This window comes from Platalea leucorodia (assembly GCF_965183815.1).
Source record: "Platalea leucorodia genome assembly, chromosome: 1".
In the NCBI taxonomy this organism is placed as follows: domain Eukaryota; kingdom Metazoa; phylum Chordata; class Aves; order Pelecaniformes; family Threskiornithidae; genus Platalea; species Platalea leucorodia.
The window spans coordinates 591,204-619,068 of NC_138823.1; the positions used below are offsets into that span (position 1 = coordinate 591,204).

At 67.3% G+C, this 27,865-nt stretch overlaps 3 protein-coding genes across 5 annotated transcripts in view; all 3 read left to right on the top strand.

The window, feature by feature from the left end:
- Positions 1-217: 217 nt before the first annotated feature.
- MAF1 (MAF1 homolog, negative regulator of RNA polymerase III) lies at positions 218-10,272 on the top strand. 2 transcript variants are annotated; one of them, XM_082314620.1, is made up of 8 exons: positions 218-555; positions 3,210-3,348; positions 4,848-4,976; positions 5,820-5,985; positions 6,623-6,744; positions 7,294-7,413; positions 7,946-8,065; positions 8,352-10,272. In XM_082314620.1, the coding sequence occupies exons 2-8, from the start codon at positions 3,266-3,268 to the stop codon at positions 8,371-8,373; spliced, it is 762 nt and encodes a 253-aa protein (XP_082170746.1). In that variant the 5' UTR covers positions 218-555; positions 3,210-3,265; the 3' UTR covers positions 8,374-10,272. The 2 variants fall into 2 exon arrangements, with proteins under 2 accessions (XP_082170746.1, XP_082170747.1); XM_082314621.1 differs by lacking the exon at positions 218-555 and adding an exon at positions 798-2,895.
- Positions 10,273-20,839: 10,567 nt separating this feature from the next.
- HGH1 (HGH1 homolog) lies at positions 20,840-24,117 on the top strand (the record flags this gene model as incomplete). Its single annotated transcript, XM_082311873.1, has 6 exons — positions 20,840-21,369; positions 21,453-21,553; positions 22,262-22,360; positions 22,441-22,532; positions 23,087-23,209; positions 23,411-24,117. The coding sequence occupies 6 exons, from the start codon at positions 20,840-20,842 to the stop codon at positions 23,591-23,593; spliced, it is 1,128 nt and encodes a 375-aa protein (XP_082167999.1). The 3' UTR covers positions 23,594-24,117.
- A 948-nt stretch (positions 24,118-25,065) lies between these two features.
- The window catches only part of MROH1 (maestro heat like repeat family member 1), a 57,110-nt gene continuing 54,310 nt past the window's right edge, over positions 25,066-27,865 (top strand). For both annotated transcript variants that reach the window (XM_082311854.1, XM_082311855.1), the window contains exons 1-2: positions 25,066-25,130; positions 25,736-26,115. In XM_082311854.1, the coding sequence (XP_082167980.1) occupies positions 26,094-26,115 (22 nt within the window). In that variant the 5' untranslated portion in view covers positions 25,066-25,130; positions 25,736-26,093. The remainder of the gene's footprint in view (positions 25,131-25,735; positions 26,116-27,865) is intronic.

Here is a 27,865-nt window from a genome sequence, read left to right on the forward strand (position 1 = left end):
GGCGCCGCGCACCCCCTTGCCGTGATTGACAGCCGCTCCCCCCGTCTTTGTCCGCGGCAGCCAATCAGAACCCCGAGCGCTCCGGCCCGTGGGAGGGGACTCGGGTCTTTCCCCGCGGAGGGCGGGCGCGCTGCCCTGACTGACGTCCCCCTCAGCCAACGGGAGGGGAGGACGGCGGAGATTGCCAGGGCCGCCCGCCAATGGGGAGGAGCGGGCTGTCAGCAGCCGCTCGGGACGGACGGGCCGCGGGTGGGGCCTCGCCGCTTGTTGTCGTCCGGTGCCCGAGGAGGGGGTCGGCCGCTCGCCCGCTCGCTCGCCCGCTCGCCCCGGGGGACGCCCAGGTCTCGCTCAGCCGCTCGCTCCGTCCCGAGCAGTCGGGGACTATGTCGAGGTGGGCGGAGGCCCGGTGGGCCGGCGCCAGACGGCGGACGGCGGCCGAGGCACACGCGCCCTCCTCGAGCTTTCCCCGGAGACGCCTCCCTTTACAAACGCCCCGAGCTTGAAGGAGCTGTCACGGCGAGGCGGCCCCGCCGGGACCGAGAGCAGGAAACGCCGGTAAGCCCGCTTCCACCGCCGCCCCCTCTCACCCCCGTCGGCGGAGCCCCGGCGGACTACAGCTCCCGGCGTGCACCGCGGCCGGCGCGCCGGCGCCCGGGCGCTGCCGGGCCGCGCGGGGCATGCTGGGAGTCGTAGTCCGCAAGAGGCGGCCCCTCCCGCCGGGCCCTGTCACCTTCAGGGCCGCAGCGGGGGCCGCCGGCCGGGCCCGCCCCGGGGAGCCGCCTCCTGCCCGGTTCCCGGGAGGGCGGAGGGTCCCTGGGAAGGGGCTGCGCTGGCTGCGAGGCCTCCGGTGCCTCGGGGCTGCCCGCCGGGGCAGCCGGGCAGCGGCTGGGCCCCTCTCCATCTTCCCGTTTGTTGTTGTTCCCCTCGAATCCCGCTCTTCCTCCTCCTCCTCCTCCTCCCCCGGCCTCCCCCCAGGTAACGCAGGGGCTCCGGGACCGATCCCCCCCCGGGAGAGCCCTGGGCCGGGCCCCGCCGGCAATGGAAGGGGGTGGTCGCCTTCATCCTGAAGAGGCCACGGCCGATATTCGCAGTTTGCCTTCGCTCACCTTAAATTCCCCCTGTAGCGTTTTCCTTTCTCCAAGGCTCAGGTCGCCTGTCACCTCGCCTAGGCGCTGCTTTTGCCGTTTTTTACATGGGGTGGCTTTCTATGGGTCCTCCCGTGTGGTTCCCGCTGGCACCGGGACACGCCGTGATTCCCCAAACCCTTTACATTAAGTTGGTTTAAATTTAAAAATTAGCCGTCTGTAAAAATTAGCCCTTTTGGGCTGTTCTCGGTCTGTCCCCTTGGCGATGTTTGCCGGGGCGAGGAAGGAGACCGAGCCCTGGTTTCGGAGCCAGGCGTGGCGTTGAACGGTGTCGGCACTGTAACTGGCAAACCTCTCAGCCCGGTGTCCCTGCCCTTGCCCCCTGCCAGATGCCGAGAGACGGCTCCTTCCCGCTCCACGTGAGACAGCTCTCGGCGCCGGTGGGTGTTGCCGTGCCAAAACGCGGCTGAACACCCCATTTAACACCTTCTGACCGCAGCTTGGGTTGACGGTGCTTTTATTCCGCTGCCCAAGGCAGCGGCTCCACCTGCGCTGGGGGGTGAGAAAATCCATATCCCGTAAAATTCCCGCTGTGGCTGAAGCGATCCCAAGCTCGTTCCTTTCTCCTCTTGCTTGCAGCAGAGAGAAAAAGCCTGCTGGCTGCAGAAAGACACGGTTTTCCCCAATGTGGAAGACCGACCTAGGCCAGGGGGTTGGCAGGCCAAATATCAGCGCTTTAACAAGCTGAAAGGAACCAGAGACCCGCACGAAATTGCGTCAGGGTGGTGGGAACTCGCTGTTCATCTGCACCGGGGGAATTTCTTTCCTGCTTGGAGGGCTATCGATTGCAACCGCAGCCAATATTTGATGGCGGATGGGGGTTGCGGGGCCGTTTTCTGCTCTTTGGGGTGTGGGAAGAGCTGCTTGCTGCTGTCTCCGTCACAGGACGGGGGGGTTTGCCGGCACCGTTCAGCTCGGGCTGTACTGATCGGCGGCTCGGGGTTGTGGTGTAAATGCTGAAGCCGCCTCGTAGAGACGGCGTTTGCTTTAGCGTCACTTTGACTCGCACATGATCTGGTTTGGTCGCATCGGGTAATGTCACGGTAAGAGTATCCCTGGCCCTGCCACGGTGTTGGTGTCGCGGTCACGCCTGCGGTCCTGAAACCGAAGGGGTTTCGTTCCTTCTCCAACCCCGTCGTGGTGCCCAGGACAGGAGTGGGGACGAATCTTCCCCAGGAGGCCTGGAGGGGGCTGCCGCTTCCCGAGAACCCTGGCACCGCTTCCCGAGAACCCTGGCACCGCTTCCCAAGAACCCTGGCACCGCTTCCCCGCCTGTTTACAGCTTCTCCTGTTACAGTCCCGGAGAGGCCCCGAGCTGGGGAGGGAGCCCTGTCCCTCCAGGGCGACGCTGCCCCGCATGGAAATAGTTGCTGAAGGCTGCCGTCCTCCCCGCAGCTGGGAGGAACGTTAACCAGTTAACCAGTTAACCAGTCCCGGCGTCGGTTTTGCTCTTGGCCGAGGGCCCTGACAGACCATGGAGGAGCGGCTGCCGCAGCCGCCCCGGTCCCACCGTCAGAGACCACCCTGGGGCTTGGCTGTGTCGCCCCCAGCCCACGGCAGAGCGGGTGCCGCGCGCTCGTCCCTGGCTCTGAGGGAGAGCAGTCTGGCCAAAAAAGGCCGGTGACCTTCAAAAGCGAGGAGGGGAGCTTGGGAACTCCCTGGCAGAGCATGCGGCCAAAGCCTTGGCACAGCTGGCGGAGGTGATGCGGGCACGACCCCCGGCACACGGTGGGCGCCGCGAGTGCCGCGGGTGAGCTCGCTCTTACTCGTGTAGCCAAAGTGACGCGGCGGCGCGTGGGACGGGATCGGACGGGAGGCGCGGGAGCCGATCTGGGGCCGTCGTCGCGCTTTTTTCCCCCTGCCCAGAAGAGCTGTCGGCTTCCTGACTTTCCCACTGCCCTGCCTCTGCGCTGCGTTCTGGGCACAGAATCGTTTAGGTTGGGAAAGACCCTAAAGATCATCGAGTCCGAGGTCCTGATGGGGCTGGCCAAACTGCAGCTCTGCTGTGCATCGTGCGACCTCGGGCTTCTCCTCCCCCGGCTGCGAGGATCTCTTTCTTTTCAGGATACGCACACTTTGCAGCAGCTGTTGCACAGGGAATCGCTCCGGAAGCCGAGACAATGAAGCTGTTGGAGAACTCAAGTTTTGAAGCAATAAACTCCCAGCTGACGGTGGAGACGGGAGATGCTCACATCATCGGCAGGTGAGTGCTGGCCTGTCGGGGAAGCGGGGCTGCTTTCCCTCGCTTTTCCTGAGGATGGCGTCAGAAGGCACGGCAGTCCGGCAGCATCAGCAGCCCATCCCCGATCCTGCCGGAGCGGAGGGGAGATCGCTGCTGACTCATAGAATCACAGAAGGGTTTGGGTGGGAAGGGACCTTCAAAGCTCATCCAGCCCAACCCCTGCCATGGGCAGGGACATCTTCAACCAGAGCAGGGTGCTCACAGCCCCGTCCAACCTGGCCTTGAATGTCTCCAGGGATGGGGCATCGACCACCGCTCTGGGCAACCTGGGCCCATGTCTCACCACCCTCAGCGTAAAACATTTCTTCTTCCTATCCAGTCTGAATCTCCCGTCTTTCAGTTTAAAACCATCACCCCTTGTCCTGTCGCTACAGGCCCTACTAAAAAGTCTGTCCCCATCTTTCTTGTAGGCCCCCTTTAAGCATGGAGAGGCTGCAATCAGGTCTCCCCGCAGCCTCCTCCTCTCCAGGCTGAACACCCCCAGCTCTCAGCCTGTCCCCACAGCAGAGGGGTTCCAGCCCTCGGGCCATTTCCGTGGCCTCCTCTGGCCCCGCTCCAACAGGTCCATGTCTGTCTGGTGCTGGGGACCCCTGAGCTGGACACGAGGCTCCGGGGGGTCTCAGGACATCAGAGCAGAGGGGCAGAATCCCCCCCTCGCCCCGCTGCCCACGCTGCGGGGGATGCAGCCCAGGAGACGCTTGGCTTTCTGGGCTGCCAGTGCATGTTGCTGGCTCACATCCCGTTTGTCCCCCACGATTGTTCTTCTGTTGGAGCTGGGCACTGGGACCTACAAGTCGTTTGGAAAAGCTTTTCACATACCCCTGACAGGCTCCTTCTGGCCGCGCTGCGTGCATCGACACTCAGGAGCTGGCAGCCGTCTCGGCTCGGGGCGGCAGCGGGAGCTCCTTCTGCTGGGCCGGCTGCGAGGGAGTTGGTCCTTCGCCAGCTGCGGACCTATTTTTGGTCCTGGCCGAAGGGATCCTTTTTGGGCTTACTGCTGGCATCGGTTTGGCTGGCTGCTGTGCTGCGGACAGGGCACCGCAGCGGTGAGGCATGCTTTTTGCCTCTCTTTTCTGGGCTTCCTGTGCTAGCAGCGAGGTAGGCTGCACGGGGGAGCTTGTTGGGATGGCTCTGATGTCCCTGGAAGAGCATCAGCTCAGCCAGCCTCTTCTGTGCCTCCCTGGGGTAAACGTCTCTGTCTCCGTGCACGCATACATACATACGTGTAAGTAAATGCGTTTGCGGCAGCCCTGCTTGCCTTGCGCAGAGCTAAGACCAGATGCTGTGGGGAAGGTCACTCCTGGGGGCTGGAGATCCTTTGGTTGTGCTGCTGCCTCGTCTGAGTCCCTGCCGCGGCGGCGGCACTGGGCCGGCACCTTCGCGGTGCTGCTGGCCGGGTCCTGGCACTGCTGGGCTGGTAGCGGGGCTGGCCTCACGCCCGGTGCTGTCTGTCTCCCCAGGATCGAGAGCTACTCGTGCAAGATGGCTGGCGATGACAAGCACATGTTCAAGCAGTTCTGCCAGGAGGGCCAGCCGCACGTCCTGGAGGCCCTGTCGCCTCCTCAGACCACGGGGATCAGCCCCAGCAGGTACCACGGGCTGGGAGTGGCTGTCTGCTGTGCTCCGCACCACAGGCAGCGGCACGTCTGTGGGTGGGGGGTCGGGATTTGTGGAGGGAATGACCCTTTGTCGGTGAGTAGCCTCATTTCTGTGGCCCTGGGTTGGCTGCTCTGCTTGTTCATAGAATCATTGAGGTTGGAAAAGACCTTTAAGATCATCGAGTCCAACCGTTAACCCAGCACTGCCAAGGCCACCACTAAACCATGGCCCTCAGCACCACAGCTCCCCGGCTTTTAAATCCCCCCAGGGATGGGGACTCAGCCCCTGCCCTGGGCAGCCTGGGCCAGGCCCTGACAGCACTTTGGGGGAAGAAGTTTTTCCTAATATCCAACCCAAACCTGCCCTGGCGCAGCTTGAGGCCGTTCCCTCTCGTCCCATCGCTTGTTCCTGGGGAGCAGAGACCGACCCCCCCGGCTCCAGCCTCCTTTCAGGCCGTTGCAGAGAGCGATGAGGGCTCCCCTCAGCCTCCTCTTCTCCAGGCTGAGCCCCCCCAGCTCCCCCAGCCGCTCCTCCCCAGCCTTGTGCTCCAGCCCCTGCCCCAGCCTCGCTGCCCTGCTCTGGCCACGCTCCAGCCCCTCCATGGCCGCCTTGGGGTGCGGGGCCCAGCGCTGAGCACAGCATTCGAGGGGCGGCCTCACCAGTGCCCAGCGCAGGGGGACCATCCCTGCCCTGCTCCTGCTGGCCACACTGTTCCTGACACAAGCCAGGGTGCCAGTGGCCCTCTTGGCCACCTGGGCACACTGCTGGCTCATGTTCAGTGTTGGCCCAGGCCATGCCGGTGACACTGCTAACGCTGCCGTTCTGCCTCTCAGGCTCAGTAAAAGTCAGAGCGGCGATGAGGAGGGACCCCTGAGCGACAAGTGCAGCCGCAAGACCCTCTTCTACCTGATAGCAACGCTCAACGAGTCCTTCCGCCCGGACTACGACTTCAGCGCTGCCAAGAGCCACGAGTTCAGCCGGGAGCCGAGCCTCAACTGGGTACGTGAGCAAAGCGCCCTGAGGCAGGGCCGGTCCTGCGCCCCTGCTCGGGAGCCCTGCCGTGCTGCGTGCTTCTCTCCTGGAAGAGAAGGCAGCGTGGATCTGGTGGGGGAGTGTCCGCTTCTCGGGGAGCCCCACAGCGCTGCCGTGATCCCGGGTAACCGTTCCCGGGGCATGCCTCGCTCCCTCCTCCCGCAGTGTCAGCCCTCGGATGAGGCAGTCCTCATCCTTCCCAGGAAGAGATTTGTGGGGTGTCTTTTCCGACAGCTGTCCCGGGGTGTTTTCCTTCAGCAGCAGCCACCTTGCTCTTCGCTCTTCTTTGGGAACGGCCTCTCGTGAGCTGGGTTTTCCATGCCAGCCTTGGTTAGGCTGCTCTTTCCCGGGGCGGGTATTTGGAGGAAGGAGGGGTGAGGGAAGCGTCGGTGGCTTGAGTCCGTCCTGCAGAGGACTTCCCAGTCTGCAGTGCCTGGCCGTCTTGCTTCTCCCCCTCCGCGGTCGTTGCCAGGCTCCGGCGTCTCCTCTCGATGGAGGAGGGATAAGGAGGATGAGCGGCGGGGAGCGTGGGAGGGAGGTGGTGGGCAGGAGGGCCGGCAGCGGCTGCTCTGCGCCTCTCACGGGCCCTGCTCCGTCTCTCTAGGTGGTGAACGCCGTCAACTGCAGCCTCTTCTCTGCCGTTCGGGAAGATTTCAACGCCCTGAAGCCACACCTGTGGGATGCTGTCGACGAGGAGATCTGTCTTTCTGAGTGTGACATCTACAGGTAACGGGGCAAGCGCTCACCCCTGGGCCTGGATCCTGGCCCCTTTCGTGCGCACTACGGCCTGTAGAGAAACGGTTATTTTTCAATAAAAGGTTACGTTTTGGCGTGCTCGCCTGTGTGCGTGTGAGGACTTCCCGCTGGAGCGGGACAGGGTGTCTCCTCACCGGAGTCCGCTGGCTCCCGGCTCCCTGCCTGTGGAGGGGGAACCGCTGCTGCCCTCCCCTCCCACGCAGAACTTCCACGCCCTGGAAATCTGCGCCCCAGGCAGCCGCTGCGCTGGCTGGCTCTCGCCCTCCTTCCAAAGCCGGCCCGGGGCCATGGGGTGGTTCCTGCCGCCCACGCAGGCTGGCGACGAGTCCAACCAGCCCTGTGCTGCCTTGCCCTGAGGATACCAATGCACTGCTGCCTGCTCTCTGCCCGCCGAGGCAGCTCCGAGCTCGCCCAGTCTCCCCCTTTCCTTCCTCCAACGTGCAGCTGGGGCGAGAACGGGGTTGGCGCTGGGAGCGGAGTCCGGCCCGGTGTTTCTCATGCCTCCGCTTGCTGTTGCAGCTACAACCCAGACCTGGATTCGGACCCCTTTGGAGAGGACGGCAGCCTCTGGTCCTTCAACTACTTCTTTTACAACAAGAGGCTGAAGAGGATTGTCTTTTTTACCTGTCGTTCCATCAGGTCAGGCCGCGTGACATCTCAGAAGTCACCCTAAAAAAGAAATGCCTTGCCTGCTCGCAAGCCGCGTCCCTGCAGGGGAGGCACCTTTGGCCCCCGCTGGCCCCAGAGCTGGGCGCGGTGGAGAAGTGCTCGGGAGCTGCCCTCCCGGCACTGCCCCGGCGCCGTTGCCAGCACGCCAGGTTGGCCACGGGGAGTGGAGCTCAACCAGAGCCCGGTTCCCTCCGTCTTCCCGAGACACGCATCACCAAAGGCCAAGCCGAAGGGAGCTGTGCTCCCTGGGGAAGGGCTGGCCCCTTCACCTGGCACCAGGCTGCTGCTCGCAGGCACGGAGGGGCACAAGGGGGGCAGTAACCCCGTGGGGGGCACCACCTGCAGCCAGCCCCTCCTTCCCGGGGGCTCGATTTGGAGGCAGAGGAGGCTCTCAGCAGGGACCTAAGCCCACTGGAGAGGGGAGTGGGATCTCCCCTGCAGCCGCACCCTCGCGGAGGGCTGCCGGCTGGGCGCTTACGTTGTGCTGCCCTTCTTCCTCCAGCGGGTACGCGTACACGCGCTCGGAAGCTGGCAATGAGCTGGACATGGATCTTGGTGAAGAGGACGCGGAGGAGAACAGGGATGCCGGCGACACCGAGAGCGGCAGCATCGAGGAGGACAGGTGGGTGAGCCGGGCGCTCCGGCCTGGCCCAGCGTGCTGGCCACGGGCTACTGCTCCGAGGGCAGAGGGGCTTCAGCTCCCGTGGGTACGGGGGGGCGAGGGCCCCGGCCTGCCACGCCTGGAGTTTCTGCTCCGCTGCCTGGGGCGCGTGGCTCGGAGCTCGGCAGGGCCGAGCCGCTCTCGCACGGAGCGGCGATGCTGCTCCCGCCGTGCCCCCCGCTCCCGCTCTGCCTCCTCCCGCCTCGGCACGGCCGCAGAGCAGTAACGCCCGTGTGCTTGGTTACAGGTTGCAAGTTATTTGCATGTGAGTTTCCAGAACGGCTCCGAGGTGCCTGGCAGCCCTGCCGACCCTCCCTTCTGCCTGCGTCCTGCGGACAAGGCAGCCCCGCGCTCCCGAACTGCCCCGGCCCAGCAGCTGTGGCATCGCCCTGCCCGACACATACACTGGAGTACCCCAGGCATCTTGGAGCACGACGGACTGAAAGCGGCTGCGGCCTCCTGGCCGAAGACACGTACCCTCGCGCTGGTGCTGCCGGCCAACCTCCCTTTTCCCCTCGCCCGTGGCCGCTACGGCGCGGGCCGGGGCCTGCCGGACAGCTGTGTGGGAGCTCCGAGAAGCTTTGCTGCACTTTATCGCTGATCTCGTTGGCTGCACTGACCTGCAAACTCCTCGTGGCGCTGAAGCCGGGCTGGATTTCCCTTGAGCACTTTTCTGTACTGGTTGTGACCCAGCGAATGCCGTCCGTCCACAGCACCAGCAGCAGCGGAGGGAGGGATGCCTCTGCCCGGCCTCCCCCGGCCGCAGCGTTGTTGAACTCCCCACGAACTGTCCTCAGCTCCTTCCCCAGAGAAGAGTCCATTTGTTTCAATGAGGTTTGCTTTGCTCTTGCCCTCCCACAGTGATTTTCTCTGGTGTTTTGGTTTTGTTGGTTGTTTTTTTTATCTTTGCTGGGTGGTACCCGCGTCCTGCACTGGCGCTGTGCAGAGGGGTCCCACCCGCGGGTGAACGCTGGACCGGGCGCCTCGGCCCGCACCTCCTGTGGTTTTGTGTAGGTTTTTTTTTAAAACCACAGCTGACTTTTGGCAGTCTGGAAGCTGGAGCAGGGTCAGAGCACGGCGGTGCCGCGGCCACGGTGCCGGGGCCCGGCTCAGCCCTTGCCAAGGGCTGCGGCGCCTGTTTTTGCATTGGGGGTGAGCTCGGCCCGCGGCGGGAGCGGGGTGCTGCCGCTCCCACCTGCGCTTTGGTTCAACCGCGTCTCCCTCGTTCTCTCCGTCCCCCTCACCCAGCCGCTGCGGGGGCGAGCCCCCCTCTCTGCCCCGGCACCCGGAGTCTGGGGGCCGAGTGCCCCCGCTCCGTATTTTGGCAGGTGCCCGGTGAGGGCAGGGAGAGCTCAGCTGAGCGCGCACAAATGAGGGGCAGCGGCTGCCACAGCATCTGAGCTGCCTCGAAAGGCCTCCGGCCCCCGAGAGGAGCCGGCGTGGGGCAGCGCCCTTGCCAGGGGTCCTCGCCCCTGCGCAGCCCCTGCCCCTCCGTCTGGGGCTGTCTTGGGGGGGTCTCCCTCTTCCCTCCCGCTGGGGGCTGAGCGGCTTTTGGAAGAGGCTGGCTGGGGAGGTGGAGTGGATGCCCCAAGGCCGGAGCCTCCCGTCACTGGGGGGCTTCCCCGGGGGGCTTCCCCACGACCCGGCCTGTCCTGGGCTCGGCGGGAGGCGAAAGGCTCCAGGTGATGTTGCCGACACGGCTCCGGCCAGGCAAGGCAGGGCCTCGGCGCACGGAGGGAAGGCAGACAGACAGACAGACAGACCCCCCCCTCCTTCCCCTGGGGCCGAGCGCACAGAGGTGGGCGCCGGCAGCAGCGCGGTGTTGCCGGCGGCGGCTCTCCCCAGCTCCTCTCCCTTGCCGTAACTCTTCAGAAGCTTGTTTTTAAGCCGGAGTTTGTTTCCTCGTTGCTCTTCAGGACGGACGTGAGCCCCGGCCCCCGCTGCCGCCCGAGGAGGGGTTTCCCTTCAGCTCCCATTGCGCTGCCCCCTTTTCCCACCCTAGCTCACGGGACCGGGATGGAGCAGGATTTGGCCCGGTCCCGTCTCTTCCATCATTCGCCCCTTTACAAGCGTGCTGCCGTGGCTGCCTGCCCCGTTTGAGCCCTGTCAGGGAACTTGGACTTCACAGCATAGCAATGTATCGTTACACCAATAAAGTTTTTCTGTGATTCGCCACCCCTTCCTTCGGGAACGCTGCGCCGGGGGAGCCCGTCCCGCCGCGGCCACGGCGGGTGGCACCGGGGCTGTGGGAGGTCCCACGGGGGGGTCTTGATCCTGCTGGGACCCCCCCTCCGCCCTGGGCCCCCGCTGCCACCGCAGCTTCTGGCCGTGCTGGTGCTTCTGCTGGGTGCTGCCTGCTCGCCGTCCTGCAGTTAATGAACAGACTCCGTGTTCCTTCATTAACAGAAGTATTAAATAGCGCCGGCCGTGCTCGCGGCAGCAGAGCTCTCCCCAGGAGAGCAACGGTGCTGTCGTGGTTGAACCCCAGCCGGCAACTCGGCACCACGCAGCCGCTCGCTCGCTCCCCCTTCCCCGGCGGGATGGGGAGAGAATTGGAAGGGTAAAAGTGAGAAAACTCACGGGTTGAGATAAGAACAGTTTAATAATTGAAACAGAGTAAAACAGTAGTAGTAATCATAGCAGTAGTAGTAATACTACTACTACTACTAATAATAATCTCCAAAGCAAGTGATGCACGATGCACTCGGAGCTTTGGTCAGGCCTTAGTTCCTCAGCGAAGCAGCGCAGCAAGGCAGGGGTTAAAGGGGGGTGCGGGGGGCAGCGGGGTCCCCGGTTCTGCCGCTGCATCCAGCCGAACCCCAGCAAGGCTGAACCTGTCCGGGCTGGGGATGGATGCCTGGTCCCTCCCTACGGCGTCGCCCGTGCCGGTGCCGTGTCGGCACCTCTGCTCCGCCAAAGAGAATACAAAAAATCCCCCAGGCCAGTGGCAGCGCCGCTGGCAGGGGACTGCGGAGCAGCAGCCGGCACGGATCAGGCCCTGCGCCACCGCCGGCTGCAGGGATGCCCATACCGTGGGCTCTGCCGGCCGCTCTCCTGGCAGGCAGCAGGCAGCTGTGGCTGGGTGCCGGCAGGCTAGTTGCATGGCAAGACCCCCACCGCCACCTTGCCGCAGTTGCCCCCGTAGGCGAGGGGCCATAGGCAGGGCTCCCGGCAGGACCAGCGCTCGGCCGGCACGTGGCACGGCAGGCGCTGTCGATGGCCGCAGCGCGGCAGGACCTGCTCCACCTTTTTGAGGCGGGGGCCGCGCTCCTCCCCGCAGAGCTTGGGGCAGGGGTGGCTGTGCTCGCGGGGAGGAGGAGCTGGTGGACTGCTGGTGCTCGCGGTGCTCGCGGTGGCGTGGGTGACGGTGGCGCGGTTAGGGGTGGCCGCAGGGCAGCGGCATCTGGCACTGGCACATGCAGACTCTCTCGGGGCTTTTCCTGAAGTCGGAGGCATCCCGCACCGTCGCCGTCGCCTCGGGGTGGTTTTGGCAGGTCAGCACCAGCTCGTTCCCCACCAGGCCCTTTGTCTTCAGGGTGGCCAGGATCTTGGCCCAGAGCTGGCCGCCGGTGGCCTGTGTGATACCCTCCAGGTTGCCGATACAGTAGAAGCCCTTTCTGGCGTGGGAGAAAGCCACGCAGATGCGGCGCTGATCCCCGAGGAAGCCGTTCCACCCCTCCGGCTTGCTCCGCACCAGTGAGAGCAGGACAATGTCGCTCTCCTTCCCTTGGACGTCATCCATGGTGCAGGTGGCCACCTTGGCCATGTTCCTCTTGGCCAGCAGCTGCCAGATGGTGGCCACCTGGCCGCTGTAGGGCGTCAGGATGGTGAGCTGCCCCGTGGCATAGCCCTGCTCCAGCAGGTACTCGCAGAGGTGCACCAGGAAGGCGGCCTCTGAGCGGTTGCTGTAGCTGCCGGTGTTGCCGCTGAGGTCCTCGGCCCCCGCGTGCTGGATGAAGAAGACGCTGCTCTTGACGCCCTGCCCGGGGGGACACAGGGGTGTCAGGGGACCGGTCCCACCGTCACGCCCACCCTGCGGTGGTCTTCCCCCTACCCTGATGCTCTCGTACCTGCCGACGGCCGGGGGGTCCCTCAGCGCCTTGTAGAAGATGGGGACGAGCAGCTGGGAGATCTCGGGGCGCATGCGGTGCTGCCGGGGACACAGTGGAGGCTCGAGCTGCGGCGGCAGCTCCCCCGGCGCGGGGCGGGTGGCGGTGCCCACGCGAGGGGTCTGGCTCACCTGGCACAGCAGCTCCACGTGGGGGATCTCGTTGTTGATCATCCGCTGGAACAGGGAGATGCCAAGGCCGTATTTCTTCTCCAGGGTGTAACTGGCCAGTTTGGGTGTCAGCTGCAAAGAGGGTTCAGCTCGCGGAGGTGTGCCGACGGGCACCGGGGCACCGTACCTGATGGTGGTCCCCGATGAGGATGAGGTGCTCGCAGGAGGCGGTGAGGCAGGTCAGGATGTGCGCCTCCAGGATCTGCGCGGCCTCTTCCACGATCACCATCCGGGGCTGGACGCACTGCAGCAGCTTGCGGTACTTGGCCGCCCCTGGAGCCGGGGACGAGCCCGGTGAAGGAGCTGGCACCCCGGCAGGGTCCAGCCAGCACGCAGGGACCGTTGTGCCCCGTGGGACATCCCCCAGTCCCTCCACCCTGGGCTCATCGCCTGCCTCCCGCAGCCCCTTTGGGGGCAGGCACCGGCTCCAGCACCACCAGCACTGGCAACGCCACCAGTGCCGGTACTGGCACCGGCTCCAGCATTGGCGCCAACACTGGCACTGGAAGCAGCACCAGAAATTGCACTAGCACTAATACTGGCAACACTGCTGGCACCACCACGGTAACTGGCCCCAGCCCCGGTGCGGTGGCCCTCTCACCCGCGGTCGTCATCCCGATGACGCGGCTCTGCCTGAGGAGCCGCAGGTCCTCCTGGAGCTGGCGCTTGGCCAGCTGGGCCGCCATCCGCCTGTGCGCCTTCGGCCGCATCGTCAGCACCGTCGTCATCTCCGCGCCGTAGGCACCCACCCACCGCCTGCCGCCGGCACGGGACAGGGTCACCGCCCCAGGGCACCGGCACGCGGGGATGGGGACCCCGCACTGGTGCCGCCGGTGCCACGCGGCCAGCATCTCCTCCCTGGGGACCCGCCATGGGGGGGATGGGGCGATGAGACCTGTAGAGCTGCCACTGGTCGCCGAGCTGGAGCTGCCAGAGGTTCGTCAGTTGCCTGACCTCCTTGTTGGTCATGGCATTGCTGTCCTGCAGCTGGCGGGCCAGCTGGGCGTCCAGCAGGCTGGGGATGGACAGACGGACACGGCCGTCAGGGCCCCCACCACTGGTGAGCCCCAGCGCGTCCCCGGGGTCCCGGCCGGCTGGAGGTTGCAGGGCCGTACCCCTCCTCCTCGGGGATGATGTAGGCGAACATCTCCTGGACTTTTCTCCCCTCGGCCTCCGTGGGATTGAAATCCTCCCCCTCCTCCTCCTCCTCCTCCTCCTACTCCTCCTCGTCCAGGTACTGCTCGTCCCTGTGCAGCTCCGAGCTCTCCTCCGCCCCGGGGTCCCCCCGGGTCCCCCAGCCCCTTGTTCCACGCCTGGGGGCAGAGCCACGGCAGCTGGCAGCGGCCCCGTGGTGGCACCGCACTGGGCATGGCTGGGAGGGGGGCAGCCAGCATCCCCGGGGACTGGGACAGCCCTCCTCCTCCCCTGTCCCCAGGGGAGCCCGACGCCTGCCCCCCACCTCTGCCTGGGGTCCCCACGGGGCTGGGCTGCTCCTGCTGACCCTGCCGTGCCCGATGCAAGTCAGGGTGGGGGCTCCCCCAGTTCCCCCCCGTGAGCCCGGCTGGGGCCGAAAGCAGCAGCGAGGGTCACCTGCCGTGCGGTCCTGGCCTCACCGCGGGCTCTCGCCATTCGGCAGCGCCGGGGGCCTCACCTGCAGCCAATCTATCATGTCCAGATACATGGGATCCTGGAGGGGAGGGCAGGGGGCTGAGCTCGGCCCCAGCCCCCCGGCCCCCCGGCAGCGCTGCGGCGGCCACCCACTCCTCCACCTCGAAGAGCACGTTGTCGTTTGTGATCATGACCCTCAACTCGCCGGTTTTGAGGACGCCGCGGCAGAGCAGCCTCAGCACCTCCACGGAGAAGGCGATGCTCCTCTCCTGCTTCTCCAAGGTCCTCCACAACTGGGGGGACCGAGAGCCGCTGGGGCGGGGCGAGAGCGGGACGCACCAAGCCCCCGTGGCCAGGGAGCTGCCGGGTGCCCGCGGGGGAGAGGAGCCTCCAGCGCCCTTTGCCGGAGCAGCCGCAGGGAGCAGCCCATCACCTTCTTGCTTTGGCATTTTCCCCCGAAGCGCACCAGTTTGGAGGGCTGGAACTGGAGGATGCCTGGGGGAGGACAGGGGCAGGCTGGCAGCCTGTGTGCCAGCCCCGTGGCCGTGCCCAGCCCACCCACTGACCCCACGGCCATCCCCACCCTGCCCACTGAGCACAGCCATGCCCACCCTGCCCACTGACCGATGGCCATCCCCACCCTGCCCACTGACCCCACAGCCATGCCCACCCTGCCCACTGACCCCACGGCCATGCCCACCCTGCCCACTGAGCACGGCCATGCCCACCCTGCCCACTGACCGATGGCCATCCCCACCCTCCCACCGACCCCACGGCCATGCCCACCCTGCCCAATGACCCCACGGCCATACCCAACCCTCCCACCGACCCCACGGCCATGCCCACCCTGCCCAATGACCCATGGCCGTCCCCACCCTCCCACTGACCCCACAGCCGTACCCAACCCTCCCCCGACCACCCTGCCAGCCCGTGGGCTGGTGCGTGCCAGTGCAGCGGCAGTGCTGCCCCATGGGGAGCCCAGCTTCAGCCAGCTGGAGCGGGGTACGATGGGCAACAGCGAGGGCAGCCAGGAGCAGCACGCTGCTGGTGGGACGGGCACGCTGCTGGCTCAGCCCACGCCGGGCACAAGGGGTCTGCAGGGAGGGGATGGGGACCGGGGGCCGGGGCTGGGACCAGCACCTTCCATGAACTGGTCGAGGGTGTGGTCGGTGTAGCACAGCACCAGGAGGGGCAGCTGCTCCCCCGACGGCTCCGTGCCCTGGTTTCGCAGCAGCAGCTCCGTGATCTTGAGTCCGATGAAGGTTTTGCCTGGGAAGGAAAGCACCGGCGTGCGCTGAGGGCAGGGAGAGACCCGCTCTGCCCCCAGGGACCCCCAGCGGGGCAGTGGGCGGGCAGTGCCGGGGTGCTGGCACCTACCCGTGCCGGGGGCACCCCGGATGAGCACAAACTCCCTGCTCAGCGTCTGCCAGATGGCTGCGAGCTGAGCCTCGTCCAAGTGGGGGAAAGTCTTCGGGGACCAGATCTGCGGGTCCTCCAGGCTCACGGCAGAGAGGTCCACCGCCGTCCCCTCTCCCTGAAAGTGAGAGCGGGGATGAGGCGCCTGCGGCATCGCGCCCCGGCAGGGCTCTGCCAGCTGCGGCCACGGTCAAGGGCAGCCGGAGTCTCCCTGGGGGGCCCTGTGAGCCCCGCGCGGCCGGTGGGGTCCCCGCCACGACCCACCTTCTCCATGCCGGCTGGCAGCAGCGGCGTGAGATTGAAGAGCTTGTCGGTGCCGAGGTGCGTGAGGCAGAGGACCTCGGGCACGCAGTGCACCAGGTAACGGCTGAAGGGCACGGCGTCCGAGTTCAGCTCCTTCAGCCCCTCCAGCACGTGCTGGTGCTCCTCGCAGGTCGAGGACTTCACCATGGTGAAGCTGGTTCTCCCCAGGTGGGCGAGGAGCTGCCGGTGGCGGGCGTTCTGGATGTGCAGCCAGACGCGGTCCCGGTGGGCCGCCCTCTGCCTCTGCACCCCGGCCACCACCGCGAAGAGCATGTCGCTGCCGTCCTTGGAGACGAGGCAGGTGAGGGAGCCGCTCTTCAGGCCCGCGGCGGCAGCCGGGCCGGTGCGGGGCGGGAAATGGGCCAGGCAAATGGGGCCGGCCAGCGTGGCAGCCATGGTGTGGAGCTGCACCACCCGGTAGAGGCTGAACGCCGCCCCGTCGCCGCCGGGGCCGCCGAGGGAGAAGGCCGCCGCGACGCCGTCCTGCAGCGGCTTGAGGAAATTCCCCCGCAGCAGTCGGAAGTGCAGGTCCAGGTAGGCTGCGGCACTCTCGTGCGCCCCGCACCACGGGTTGGGGCGCAGGCGGCCCTCCGCCTCCCCAAAGAGCTCCTCGGGCGCGGGGAACACCTGCACGCAGTGGAAGGTGTCCTGCCCGGCGCCGGCGGGGCGGCGGCAGCGGGAGAAAGCCGCGTCCACCCGGCGCTTGGCGTCGCGCAGGCGCTGGTGGATGAGCCAGGAGAACTGGAAGCCGTGGCCCTGGAGCCGCCGTACGGTGCAGAAGAGGAGGTCAACGGGGTAGCAGAGCAGCGTCTGCAGGTGGCTGGGGCAGGCGATCAGCAGGCGGTGGAGAGCGGCCGCCGTCTCCCCCACCACGTGCCCCAGGTCCTCTCCCTCCCGGCACTTGAATCTGTCCAGATTGACCATGAAATCCCGGGTCAGCAGCAGGTCCAGGAGGTGCTCGGGGGGCTGCTGTGTCCCCCCCTGCTCCAGGGCGGCCCCGAGGGCCCGCAGCAGCGTGTGCACCTGGGCCAGGCTCAGGCCCTGGCGGGCCAGCGGCCGGCCCAGCTCCAGCGCGTGGTCCTGCAGGAAGGGCAGGAGCTGCTGGGGGCTGCTGTCGCAGAGCCGCCCCAGGCTGCCCAGGAGGTCGGGGGGGTCCCTGCTGCACCCCGGCTCGGAGGGGTCCCGGTCCCCCTGGGGGCTCGCCAGCCGCCGCTGCTTCGGGCTCCTGGGCTCGGCGCGGGGCGGGGAGGGGTCCCGGCGGGACGGGGGGACGTGGCGTCGCATCGGCCGACGCAGGGACAGGGACGCGCGGCCCCGGGGCTGCAGCCAAAGGGAGGGTGCAGGGAGTGGGGTTGATGTGGGAGTGGGGGGCGTGGGGTGGCGGCTGCCCCCCTGCCCAGCCGGCCCTGGGGTCCACCTCACCCGCCCCGGGGCGTCCCTTGGGGCCCTGTGTGGGGCACGGCTACCCCACGGCGGGGGCCCGGGCTGCCACCGGCACCGGGGACGGCCTGGGCAGGGCCGGAATGGGCACCAGGGGTGCTCCGGGAAAGGTGCGGGGATGCTCCGGGAAAGGTGCGGGGATGCTCCGGGAAAGGTACCAGGGGTACTCTGGGAAAGGTGCGGGGATGCTCCAGGAAAGGTGCGGGGATGCTCCGGGAAAGGTAGCGGGGGTACTCTGGGAAAGGTGCGGGAATGCTCCGGGAAAGGTAGCAGGGGTACTCTGGGAAAGGTGTGGGGATGCTCCGGGAGGGCTCTGGGAAAGGTGTGGGGATGCTCCAGGAAAGGTGCGGGGATGCTCCGGGAAAGGTACCGGGGGTACTCTGGGAAAGGTGTGGGGATGCTCCGGGAGGGCTCTGGGAAAGGTGCGGGGATGCTCCGGGAAAGTAGCGGGGGTGCTCCGGGAGGGCTCTGGGAGGGCTGCAGGTGAGCAGCCAAGGGCGGCTCCCCCACTTCTTGGTCAGAGACTTCTAAAAAGGAGAAACAGAAACCGATACGGGAAGTGCCGCCCCCGGGACTGCACCGGTGTCAGCACCGGTGTCGGCACCGGCATCGCACCGGGATCACACTGGGATCGCACTGGGACTGCACCGGGATCACACTGGGAGTGCACCAGGATCACACGGGGACTGCCCTGGGATTGCACCGGTGTCAGCACCAGCACCGCACCGGGATTGCACCGGGATCGCACCGGGACTGCCCTGGGATTGCACCGGTGTCAGCACCGGGACCACTCTGGGATCGCACAGGTGTCGGCACCAGGATCGCACTGGGACCGCACCAGATAGACGAAAAGCTGGCCACAAGCCGGCAACATGCACTGGCAGCCCAGAAAGCCAAGCGTCTGCTGGGCTGCATCCCCCGCAGCGTGGGCAGTGGGGCGAGGGGGGGATTCTGCCACTCTGCTCTGCTCTGGTGAGACCCCCCCGGAGCACCGCGTCCAGCTCGGGGGTCCTCAGCACCAGACAGACATGGAGCTGTTGGAGCGGGGCCAGGGGAGGCCACCGAAATGGCCAGAGGGCTGGAACCCCTCTGCTGTGGAGAAAGGCTGAGAGCTGGGGGTGTTCAGCCTGGAGAGGAGGAGGCTGCGGGGAGACCTGATTGCGGCCTCTCCGTGCTTAAAGGGGGCTTGTGAGAAAGATGGGGAGAGGCTTTGTAGCAGGGCCTGCAGCGACAGGACAAGGGGGGATGGTTTTAAACTGAAAGACGGGAGATTCAGACTGGACAGAAGGAAGAAATTGTTTGTGCTGAGGGTGGTGAGGCACTGGCCCAGGTTGCCCAGAGCGGTGGGAGATGCCCCATCCCTGGAGACGTTCAAGGCCAGGCTGGACGGGGCTGTGAGCACCCTGCTCTGGTTGAAGATGTCCCTGCCCATGGCAGGGGTTGGGCTGGATGAGCTTTGAAGGTCCCTTCCCACCCAAACCCTTCTGTGATTCTGTGATTCTGCGCACTGGTGTCAGCACCAGCATCACACCAGGACCACCGCGGGATCGCCCCAGGACAGCACTGGTGCTGTAGACGTCCCTTTCCAGCTCAAACAGAATCCGAGAGGGCGCGCTGGGAGCACGGCCCCTCGAAGCCTCAGGCCGCGCGCTGTGAGCTGCCACCCGGCCACGCTGGCCACGCTGGCCACACTGGCCACGCTGGCCCTGCGCTGGGTTCCAACACAGCTGCATGAAGGGAGGCCCTGAAGCCGGTGCGAGCCAGGAAGATGAGGTGGCCACAACCCTCGGCAGAAGCTGCGGCCGCTCACGATAAGAGGAGGAACGTCCTGCCTCGAGATGGGGAAAGGATCCGATAAGGAACGAGAAGCCCCATGCCCAAATATCGCTGCAGGACCAAACCGTCGCCCGAGGGGAGGGGAACTTCGGCCGCGACGGCGTCATTGCCCCGGGAGCGCTTTGCTCGGGGTCCCTCTCCGGAGGCACCCGGCTCGAGCTGCTCCGCACCGCTGCACCGCTGGATAAATCCCCCTGGCGCACGTCGTGTCGGAGACGCCGCCTCGGGGAGGCCTGGGGTCGAGGCCGAGGGGGGAGAAAGCGCCCGGGGGTGGGGGGGTCGGAAAGGGGCGCCCATCGGCTCGGTGGAGCTGCCCCTGCGGAGGGACCCCGCTCCCAGCAGCTCACGGCTCGGGTGGGGTGCGTGCAGCTCCCGGGATGGCAGGTGAACGCCTGGGCAGCGGCTGCTCCTTTAACGCCGGGACCGCATCGGGGCCAGCACTGGGACCGTACTGGGGTCAGCACTGGGATTGCACTGGAACTTCACTGGGACCACACTGGTGTCAGCACCAAGACCATACCAGGACCACCCCAGGACTGCACTGGGATCAGCACCAGGACCACAACGGGGACTGTACTGGGCCCATACCAGGACAGCCCTGGTACCATACCAGGGTCAGCACTGGGACTGTACTGGGACCGTACTGGGGCCATACCGGTTTCAGCACCAAGACTGTACCAGGATCGCATTGGTGTCAGCACCAGGACCATACCAGGACCATACTGGGGTCAGCACCGAGACCGTACCAGTACCACCCCGGGACTACACCAGGGCAGCACTGGGACCGCAGCGGGACCATACCGGGATCGGACCAGTGTCAGCACCAGGACCGTACCAGGACTATACTGGGATCGCACCAATATCAGCACCAGGACCGTACCAGGACCATACTGGGGTCAGCACCGGGACTGTACCAGTACCACCCCGGGACTACACCGCGTTCAGCACCGGGACCGTACCAGTACCACCCTGGGACCGTACCAGGACCGTACCGGGACCACCCCAGGGTCAGCACCAGGACTGCACTGGGCCCATACCGGGATCACACTGGTGTTGGCACCGGGACCGCCCCGGGATGGCGCCAGTGCCAGCGCGGGGACCGGGGTCCCCCGGGGGGGCTCAGCCCCGGGACCTGCCGGAGGCCCCCGCGGCGGGGGGCGAGCTCCCGGGAGGGCACCGCGGGGCGGGGGGCGAGGGCAGGGCGAGGTGCGGGGCTGGCGGCAGGCAGGTGCGGGCTCGCCGGGGGCCTCCGGGGACGGGCCACGGGCAACGCCGTGACCCCCCACGGGCACCCGGGTCCTCCCCTATCCCCCTCCCACGGACACCCAGGTCCCCCCCCATCTCCCTCCCACGGACACCCGTGTGTCCCCCCCCATCTCCCTCCCACGGACACCCGTGCCCCCCCATCCCCCTCCCACGGACACCCGTGTGTGTCCCCCCATCCCCCTCCCACGGACACCCGTGTTCCCTCCCATCCCCCTCCCACGGACACCCGTGTCCCCCCCATTTCCCTCCCACGGACACCCGTGTCCCCCCTATCCCCCTCCCACGGACACCCGTGTCCCCCCCATTTCCCTCCGACGGACACCCGTGCCCTCCCCACCCGCACTAGGACCCGGCGTCGCCTCAGGACCAGGGGGCGTGGCCCAGCCGGGGGCGGGACGCGAGGGCGTGGCCCTCCGGGCGGACCTCCATTCCCAGAAGCCCTTTCCCCGCCGGTCCCTCCCCCTTTGGCGGCTGCCCTGTAGCGGATTGGCGCAGCCGCCGCGCGGCCCCGCCCAAGCGGCGCTCATTGGCTGCCGGGCCCGCCCATCGCCACCAGGCGTTCCGGCGGTTGCCGGGTGACGCCCGCCATGTTGGAGGCGCCCGTCATGGCGGAGGCGGCGGCGGTGGCGGCGGCGCTGGCGGAGCTGGCGGCCCTGCTGGCCCCGCCGGCGGGCGAGGCGGCCCGGGCGGCCGCGGCGGAGGCGGCGCTGGCGCTGTCGGGGGGCGCGGAGGGGCGGCGGCTGCTGGCGGAGCGGCCCGCGGTCCTGGCGGCCCTGCTGGAGCTGGCGGCGGGGCCCTCCCCGCCGGCGGCCCGCTGCGCCCTGGGCTGCCTGGTGAACGTCTCGGCCGAGCCGGCGGCCCGCGGGCCGCTGCTGGCGGGGCTGCCCGCCCTGCTGGGGCTGCTGCCGGGCGGGCCGGCCTGCGGGCTGCTGGCCAACCTCTGCCGGGAGCGCGGCGCGGCGGGGCGGGTGCTGCGGGGCCTGCGGGAGCGCGGCCCCGGGCTGGAGCCGCTCCTCCGGGCCCTCGGCGAGCCCCGGCCGCCGCCACAGCTCGGCCCGCTGCTCTGCAACCTCAGCCAGCTGCCCGAGGGCCGCCGAGGGCTCCTCGATCGCTCCCGGTGCGGCTCCGGGGCCGGGGGGTGGCGGCCCCCGGGCGGGGCGCGGGGGTCTCCGGCCCGGCGTGACCGCCCCTCTCCCGCAGGCGCTCGGTGCAGCGGCTGCTGCCCTTCACGCAGTGCAGGGACTCCGTGGTCCATCGCCGGGGCGTCGTGGGGGCCCTCAGGAACTGCTGCTTCGAGTACGGTGAGAGCCACGGGCCGAGCCCGGCCGCTGCCCCGGCCCGCGCCACCGGCCACCGGGCCCTGCCGGGGCCTGCTGCCCTCGCCCTGGGCTGCGAGCTGGCTCTCCCACCCCGCCAGCCCGGGCCTGGCTGGGACGGCATTCGCTTTCTTCGTGGCAGCCCGTGTGCCGCTGTGCTTTAGACCGGTGACCAACGCAGTGCCAGTAATGCGGCCGGGCTTAGCCGGTGCAGGCGATGCCGTCCGGGCTTAGCCGGTGCTGAGCAGCGCTCGTGCAGTGTCGAGGCCATCTCTGTTTCTCACCAGCGAGCGGGCTGGGGTGGGCAGGAGGCTGGGGGGACGCAGCCGGGACAGCCGACCCCCGGGGCCCAGAGGGATGTCCCACACCTCACGGCGTCACGGCCAGCGCTAAAGCGGGGAGGGGGCCGAAGCAGCGCGGGGACAGGCTGAGCATCCGTCTGTGCTGCGCCATCAGTGCCTTGGCATTGCTTGTGACTTTTTTTATGTTGCTTTTTTTGTTTTTTTTCACGTATTGAACTGACTTTATTCTGACCCACGAGTTTTTCTCGCTGTTGCCCTTCCCGTTCTCTCCCCAGTTCCACTGGTGGGGGTAGTGGGTGAGCGGCTGGGTGGGGGTCAGCCCACCGCAGGGGGCTGGGCTGGGCTTTCCGCCCTGGCTGTGGCGGCTCCTCTGACCCCAAGCTGTCCCCAGAGGACCACGAGTGGCTGCTGAGCGAGGAGGTCGACATTCTGCCCTTCCTCCTCCTGCCCCTAGCCGGCCCTGAGGAATTTCCTGAGGATGAGATGGAAAGTAAGTGGGTGTCGGAGTGGGCGGTGAGCGTCTGGGGGCTGCTGGCCCCGTGCCTCCCCCTGAGGCTGCCTCTCCCCCAGGGCTGCCCGCAGACCTGCAGTACCTGCCGCAGGACAAGCAGCGAGAGGAGGAACCGGACATCCGGAAGATGCTGCTGGAAGCCATCATGCTGGTGGGTCCCTCTGGCGCAAATCGCGGCGGGGCTGCGGGCGAGAGCCCGGGCGGGGGCTCCTGGGAGTAGAGAGGCGTTGAGGGCTGCCCCGAACGCGCTGGCTGCCGGGAGATCCTCACGGAGATGGGTTAGTGGTGGGCTTGGCAGTGCTGGGTGAACGGTTGGACTCGATGATCTTAAAGGTCTTTTCCAACTCATTCTATGATTGCATGGTCCCGGGCAACCGGCTCTGGGTGGCCCTGCTTGAGGACCCGGTGACCTCCGGAGGTCCCTTCCCACCCCAGCAGACTGTGATTCTGTCTGAGAAGGGCCATCGAGCTGCTGCCAGGCCAGGGCGAGCCGGCCTCCCCCTCTCCCTGCGGGGCAGGCTCCCCAGCCCTGCTCATGCCATCCCTCCTGGGGTCAGAGCGGCTCCGTGAAGCCCCCCACGCCGTGGGGCGTTTCATCCCAGCAGAGAGGCCGGCCGAGCCCTGCCCTGCGGTGCTGGGTGCTGTCGCCGCTCTCCTGGCCACACCGGACTCCCTGCCCACGCTGCTGCTTTGTCTCCTTTGCAGCTCACAGCCACCAAGGCCGGCCGGCACATCGTGAGGGAGAAGGGGACGTACCTGATCCTGCGGGAGCTGCACCGCTGGGAGCGGGAGCCCGACGTGCTGGCTGCCTGCGAGAAGCTCATTCAGGTGGGGAGGAGGGTCCCTGGGGGGAGGCAGCCACGTCCCGGGGTGCGGAGCTGCTCCGAGGGCTCTGTCCTGCCTCTCCCTCGCTCTCTGCTCCCCACCGGGCCGCGAGGGCCCCTTGCAGAGAGCCGTGGGGAGGGGAAGGCTGGGCGTCCCGCCAGCCTGTCACCCCTCCCTGAGCCTTCCTCCCCTTCCCGGGAAAAGGTGCTGATCGGGGACGAGCCCGGGCCAGGGATGGAGAACCTGCTGGAGGTGAACGTCCCTGAGGAGGTGGAGGAGCAGCTGCAGCGCCTGGATCGGGAGGAGGAGGAGCGGTGGCGGCGGGAGCGGGAGGAGCGGCAAGAGGCACGGGGCTCGACGCCGTGCCCCGAGGAGCCGGCGCGGTGAGGGGCTGCCGTGCTCGGCCTCTCCGGCGCAGCCGGGTCGCCCACGGACTGCAGGTCTCGGGGATGCTGCCGGGATGATCCCACTCGTCTGGGTGGCAGCTTGGCCCCGTTCCTCCCCGCTGCTGGTGAAGCAAATCCGGGGTCCTGCGGGGCGGGGTTCCCCCCCCGCAGCGGGGGAAATTCAGGAAGGGGCCACTGCTCCCCACCCGTTGCCGTGGGGCTGCCCCACTGCTGGCCCCGAGGGCTGGACTCCCACAACGTGCCTTGCAAAATAAACGCTTTCCAGCCCAAAACCGCTGTGGCCCTGGGGAGAGGGTCGGGGTGCCGGGGGGAGGCGTGGGCTCGCGCCCCGCTGCGGGAGCCGGCCGCCTCTGGCAAAAGCGGGGCTGCGGACAGGACGCGGACGTCTCCTGTCGCTGTCGCAGCAGGTCCCCTCCTCCCGCCCCAGCCCGGGGGTGCTGCAGGGGGGTCCCTCCCTCCCCGCTGCCCATGGCGCTCGTGGGCTCCTGTCCCCATCAGCCCCGTGCCGGGGGGGAGCCGCGGCGCAAACGGGGACGGGGACGGCAGCGCGGTGTCCTCCCATCAGTGATACTTGCTCTCTGGCGGTGCTGGGGGAAGGTGCGTTGCGCGTGGGTCTCTCCAGGGCTAAAAGCTGTTCGTGCTGCCCGGCGGAGGATAGACTCACAGAATCGTTTAGGTTGGAAAAGACTTTTAAGATGGAGTCCAAGCGTTAACCCAGCACTGCCAAGGCCACCACTAAACCACGTCCCCAAGCACCACATCTCCCCGGCTTTTAAACCCCCCCAGGGATGGGGACTCAGCCCCTGCCCTGGGCAGCCTGGGCCAGGCCCTGACAGCCCTTTGGGGGAAGAAGTTTTTCCCCATACCCAACCCAACCCTGCCCTGGCGCAGCTTGAGGCCGTTCCCTCTCGTCCCATCGCTTGTTCCTGGGGAGCAGAGACCGACCCCCCCGGCTCCAGCCTCCTTTCAGGCCGTTGCAGAGAGCGATGAGGGCTCCCCTCAGCCTCCTCTTCTCCAGGCTGAGCCCCCCCAGCTCCCCCAGCCGCTCCTCCCCAGCCTTGTGCTCCAGCCCCTGCCCCAGCCTCGCTGCCCTGCTCTGGCCACGCTCCAGCCCCTCCATGGCCGCCTTGGGGTGCGGGGCCCAGCGCTGAGCACAGCATTCGAGGGGCGGCCTCACCAGTGCCCAGCACAGGGGCACCATCCCTGCCCTGCTCCTGCTGGCCACACCGTTCCTGACACAAGCCACGATGCCGTGGCCACCTGGGCACGGCGCTGGCTCACATTCATCCGCTCTTCCGCCGCTCCGCCAGGGGGCGCCGGTGGCGCGGGTCGCCGCGCCACCGGCGCCCCCTGGCGGAGCGGCGCGGCAGCGCGCATGCGCGCAGACCACCCCCCACAGCGCAGTCACCACCCGCGCGGGGGGCGGGGCTTACGGGAGTAGGGGGCGTGGCAAAGAGGGGGGCGTGGTCACCGCACCCGGAAGCGGCGCCGGGGACCGAGCGGGTCCCGATCCGGCGGTGAGTGCGGCCGGGCCCGGGGGCACCGGGGGGGTTCAGGGGTAACGGGGCCGCGGTGAGGCCGGTGTCTCGGCCGGGGAGAAGCCCTCGGGGCCGGCTCGGCCGCCTGTCTGGCCTCGGAGGGCTTTGCAGGCTGGGCTGGGCTCGGGGCAGCGGGGGAAGGCTCGAATGTCCACCCTTAAATCTGGTTTTATTTAAAACTGGGCCTTGTCTGGCCCGGCCCTGGGCAGGTAAAGGGGCTGAGCCCAGCCCTGCCCCGGCCTCAGCGCTCCCGGCCTTCCCAGGAGCCGAAAACCCCGCTCCCTCCCTCTTCTTGGTGTTTTTTGGGGCCGAGGTTTCATGGGTTTTGGGGCCGAGGTTTCATGGGTTTTGGGGCCAATACTTCATGGTTTTGGGGACGAATATTCAGAGCGTGGCCTCGGCTCCTCCCGCAGTGCCGGGGCTGGCTAGCGGGGCACCCGCCCCGGGCTCGTCCGCCGGTGCCGTCTCACCGAGTCGAGGGGCCGCCGTTCCCAATCCCTCGCAGTAACGCGAGGGGAAGCGGTGCCGGAGGGTTTAGCTTGCTCAGTCCGTTTTGCTGATGCGAAATGTCGTCCCGTTCGCAGGTCAGGCAGGGGAGCGGAACCCGGGATGCGCTCCCTCCGGCTCCGGCGTCTGTAGGGACGGTGCCGGGGACCGATGGGAGCGCGGTGCCTGCTGCCTGCCGGCCCCTGGGACGCGGAGCTCGGGCAGGGGATCGCCTGCCTGCGAGGAACCGGTGTCTCCCCTTCCCCGCGGCTGCCGTAGGGCATCTCCTCCGCCTCGCTGCGCCCAGCGTCGGCTTTCCAACCCAAACCAGAAACGCAGTCTTCTCCCTGGAAGTAAAGGCAGCGTGTAAAAATAGGTTCCCCAGGGATCCCCGGGTTTGTGACGGAGGAAGCTGCCAACTGCCTTCTGCTGGTGGGGAAGCTGAAAACACGGAGCATGACGGAGTCACGGATAAAACGTGAGTACAGGAGCGCAGTGGGAGCGGGTGAGGGGCTTCAGGGCACCGGCGCTGCCGTGGGAGTCTCCTTCCCTCTGGCTGCGGCCCCCCTTCGCCTCGGGCTGCTCGTTCTGCCCAGCTCCAGCGCAGCTTTTCTGCGCCACTTCCGCGGGGACGGAGCCGGCTGGGAAGTCTGTCTCGCTAATAAGGCTAAATTGCCTTGCCGGAGTCCTGGGGGGAGCTCAGCTCTGCCTCACCGGCCGCCTGCGATGGAGCGAACAGCAAAGCTGCTGGACCGGGGCTGCCGTAGCTCTCTGCAGCATCTGGAGAGACGTACCGGTCGGGGACGGGAGGAGGGAGCGGTTCTCCGTGCTCAGTAATTCCCTGCCCTAGAAACTAATCTCAGGCCTTGTCTCTGCTGTAAATTGCATAAGCTTAAATAGTCTCCAGATGTTTAAACTGGTGTAAACCCTTGTGCATTTCTCAAATTAATCCCGGCCAGCTTTGAAATGAATCTCTCTTTATTGCTTCAAAAAAAAAAAAAAAAACCCCAAAAAAGAATTTTCTGGTTTAATTAAGCCACGGGGAAGGGGTGGGAGCAGCCGTTACCTTCAGCGTCAGCACCGGGTCACATTGGCTTTAACGTGCCAGCGCGGCAAACGTCTCCACAACCCCCTGCCTTGGAAAATGAAAACCCCCAAAGTGGGGTGTTTTTCGGCTGTGGGGTGGGACCGCGCAGACGGGAGGACAGGCGGACGGGAGGACAGGCGGACGGGAGGACAGGCGGACGGGAGGACAGGCAGCTCCTCCTGGCCTGGAAGTGCTGGCTGCAGCAGGAGGGGAAGGGATGAGGGAGGCCGTCGCCCTCCTCGTGCCGCCCTCGGTGGCGGCCGCCGACGCTCTCGAGGCAGCGCGGCGTCCCCTGGGGCGGGCGTCCCGGCGGGTCTTCGCGTCCTCGGGCGAGGGGCCGTGGCGTCGCAGTTGCTGGCCCCGCGACGCTCTACAGGCTCTTTGCGGAGCGCTTGCAGGCGGCCTGCTCTGAAACTAATTAACCTTATTCCAACAAAGGCCCTAATGAGAAATGCACTGCTCCACAAGAACAATTAGGCTCTCGGAGCAGAGTCGCTGGCTGGTGGGTCTGAGGGAGCAGCTCTGGTCCGCAGGCGCCTGGCTCGCCGCCGGCAGGACCTCGGTGGGCTCCGTCCCTCTGCCCACTGCCGCTGGGGCAGCGTTTTTAACAGGGGCCCCGTAACCTCGGGTAGCGGAGGGCGTCGTGCCCGGGGATGGCGCGGTTGCTGCCGGTGCCCCAGGGCCAGGACGAGGGCCACCGTCGCCTCTGCTCCCGGGGCTGTTCCCAGGAGGCAGCTGGTTAGCGTGGCCGGAGGGATGGGAATACCAGGGAGGACTTTGCCGGGTATTAGCTCCTAACCGACGGCATCCGCTCACCCTCCTAGAGACTCGTCTGGTGGTGGGATTCAGCACCACCACCACGAGGGCTACGGGGCTTCTACAGCCCCTGACCCTCAAGGACGTGCCCTTGGTAGGTCCCACGTCGTGTCAGCCCTGTGCGGGTTCCCCAGGCACCTCAGACGGCGCCGGTGCCCGGCTGCACAGCGGATCCTGTCCCCCGGTGCTGCTGCCCAGCCCTGATCTGAAATCTCCAGTGTAATAAATCCCTCCTTTCTCGCTCCAGCGAGAAACCTTAGAGCCAAGTTCACCTTGGCGCCGAGGCTGACGTGGTGCTGAGCAGTATCCATAGGGTCTGCAGCAA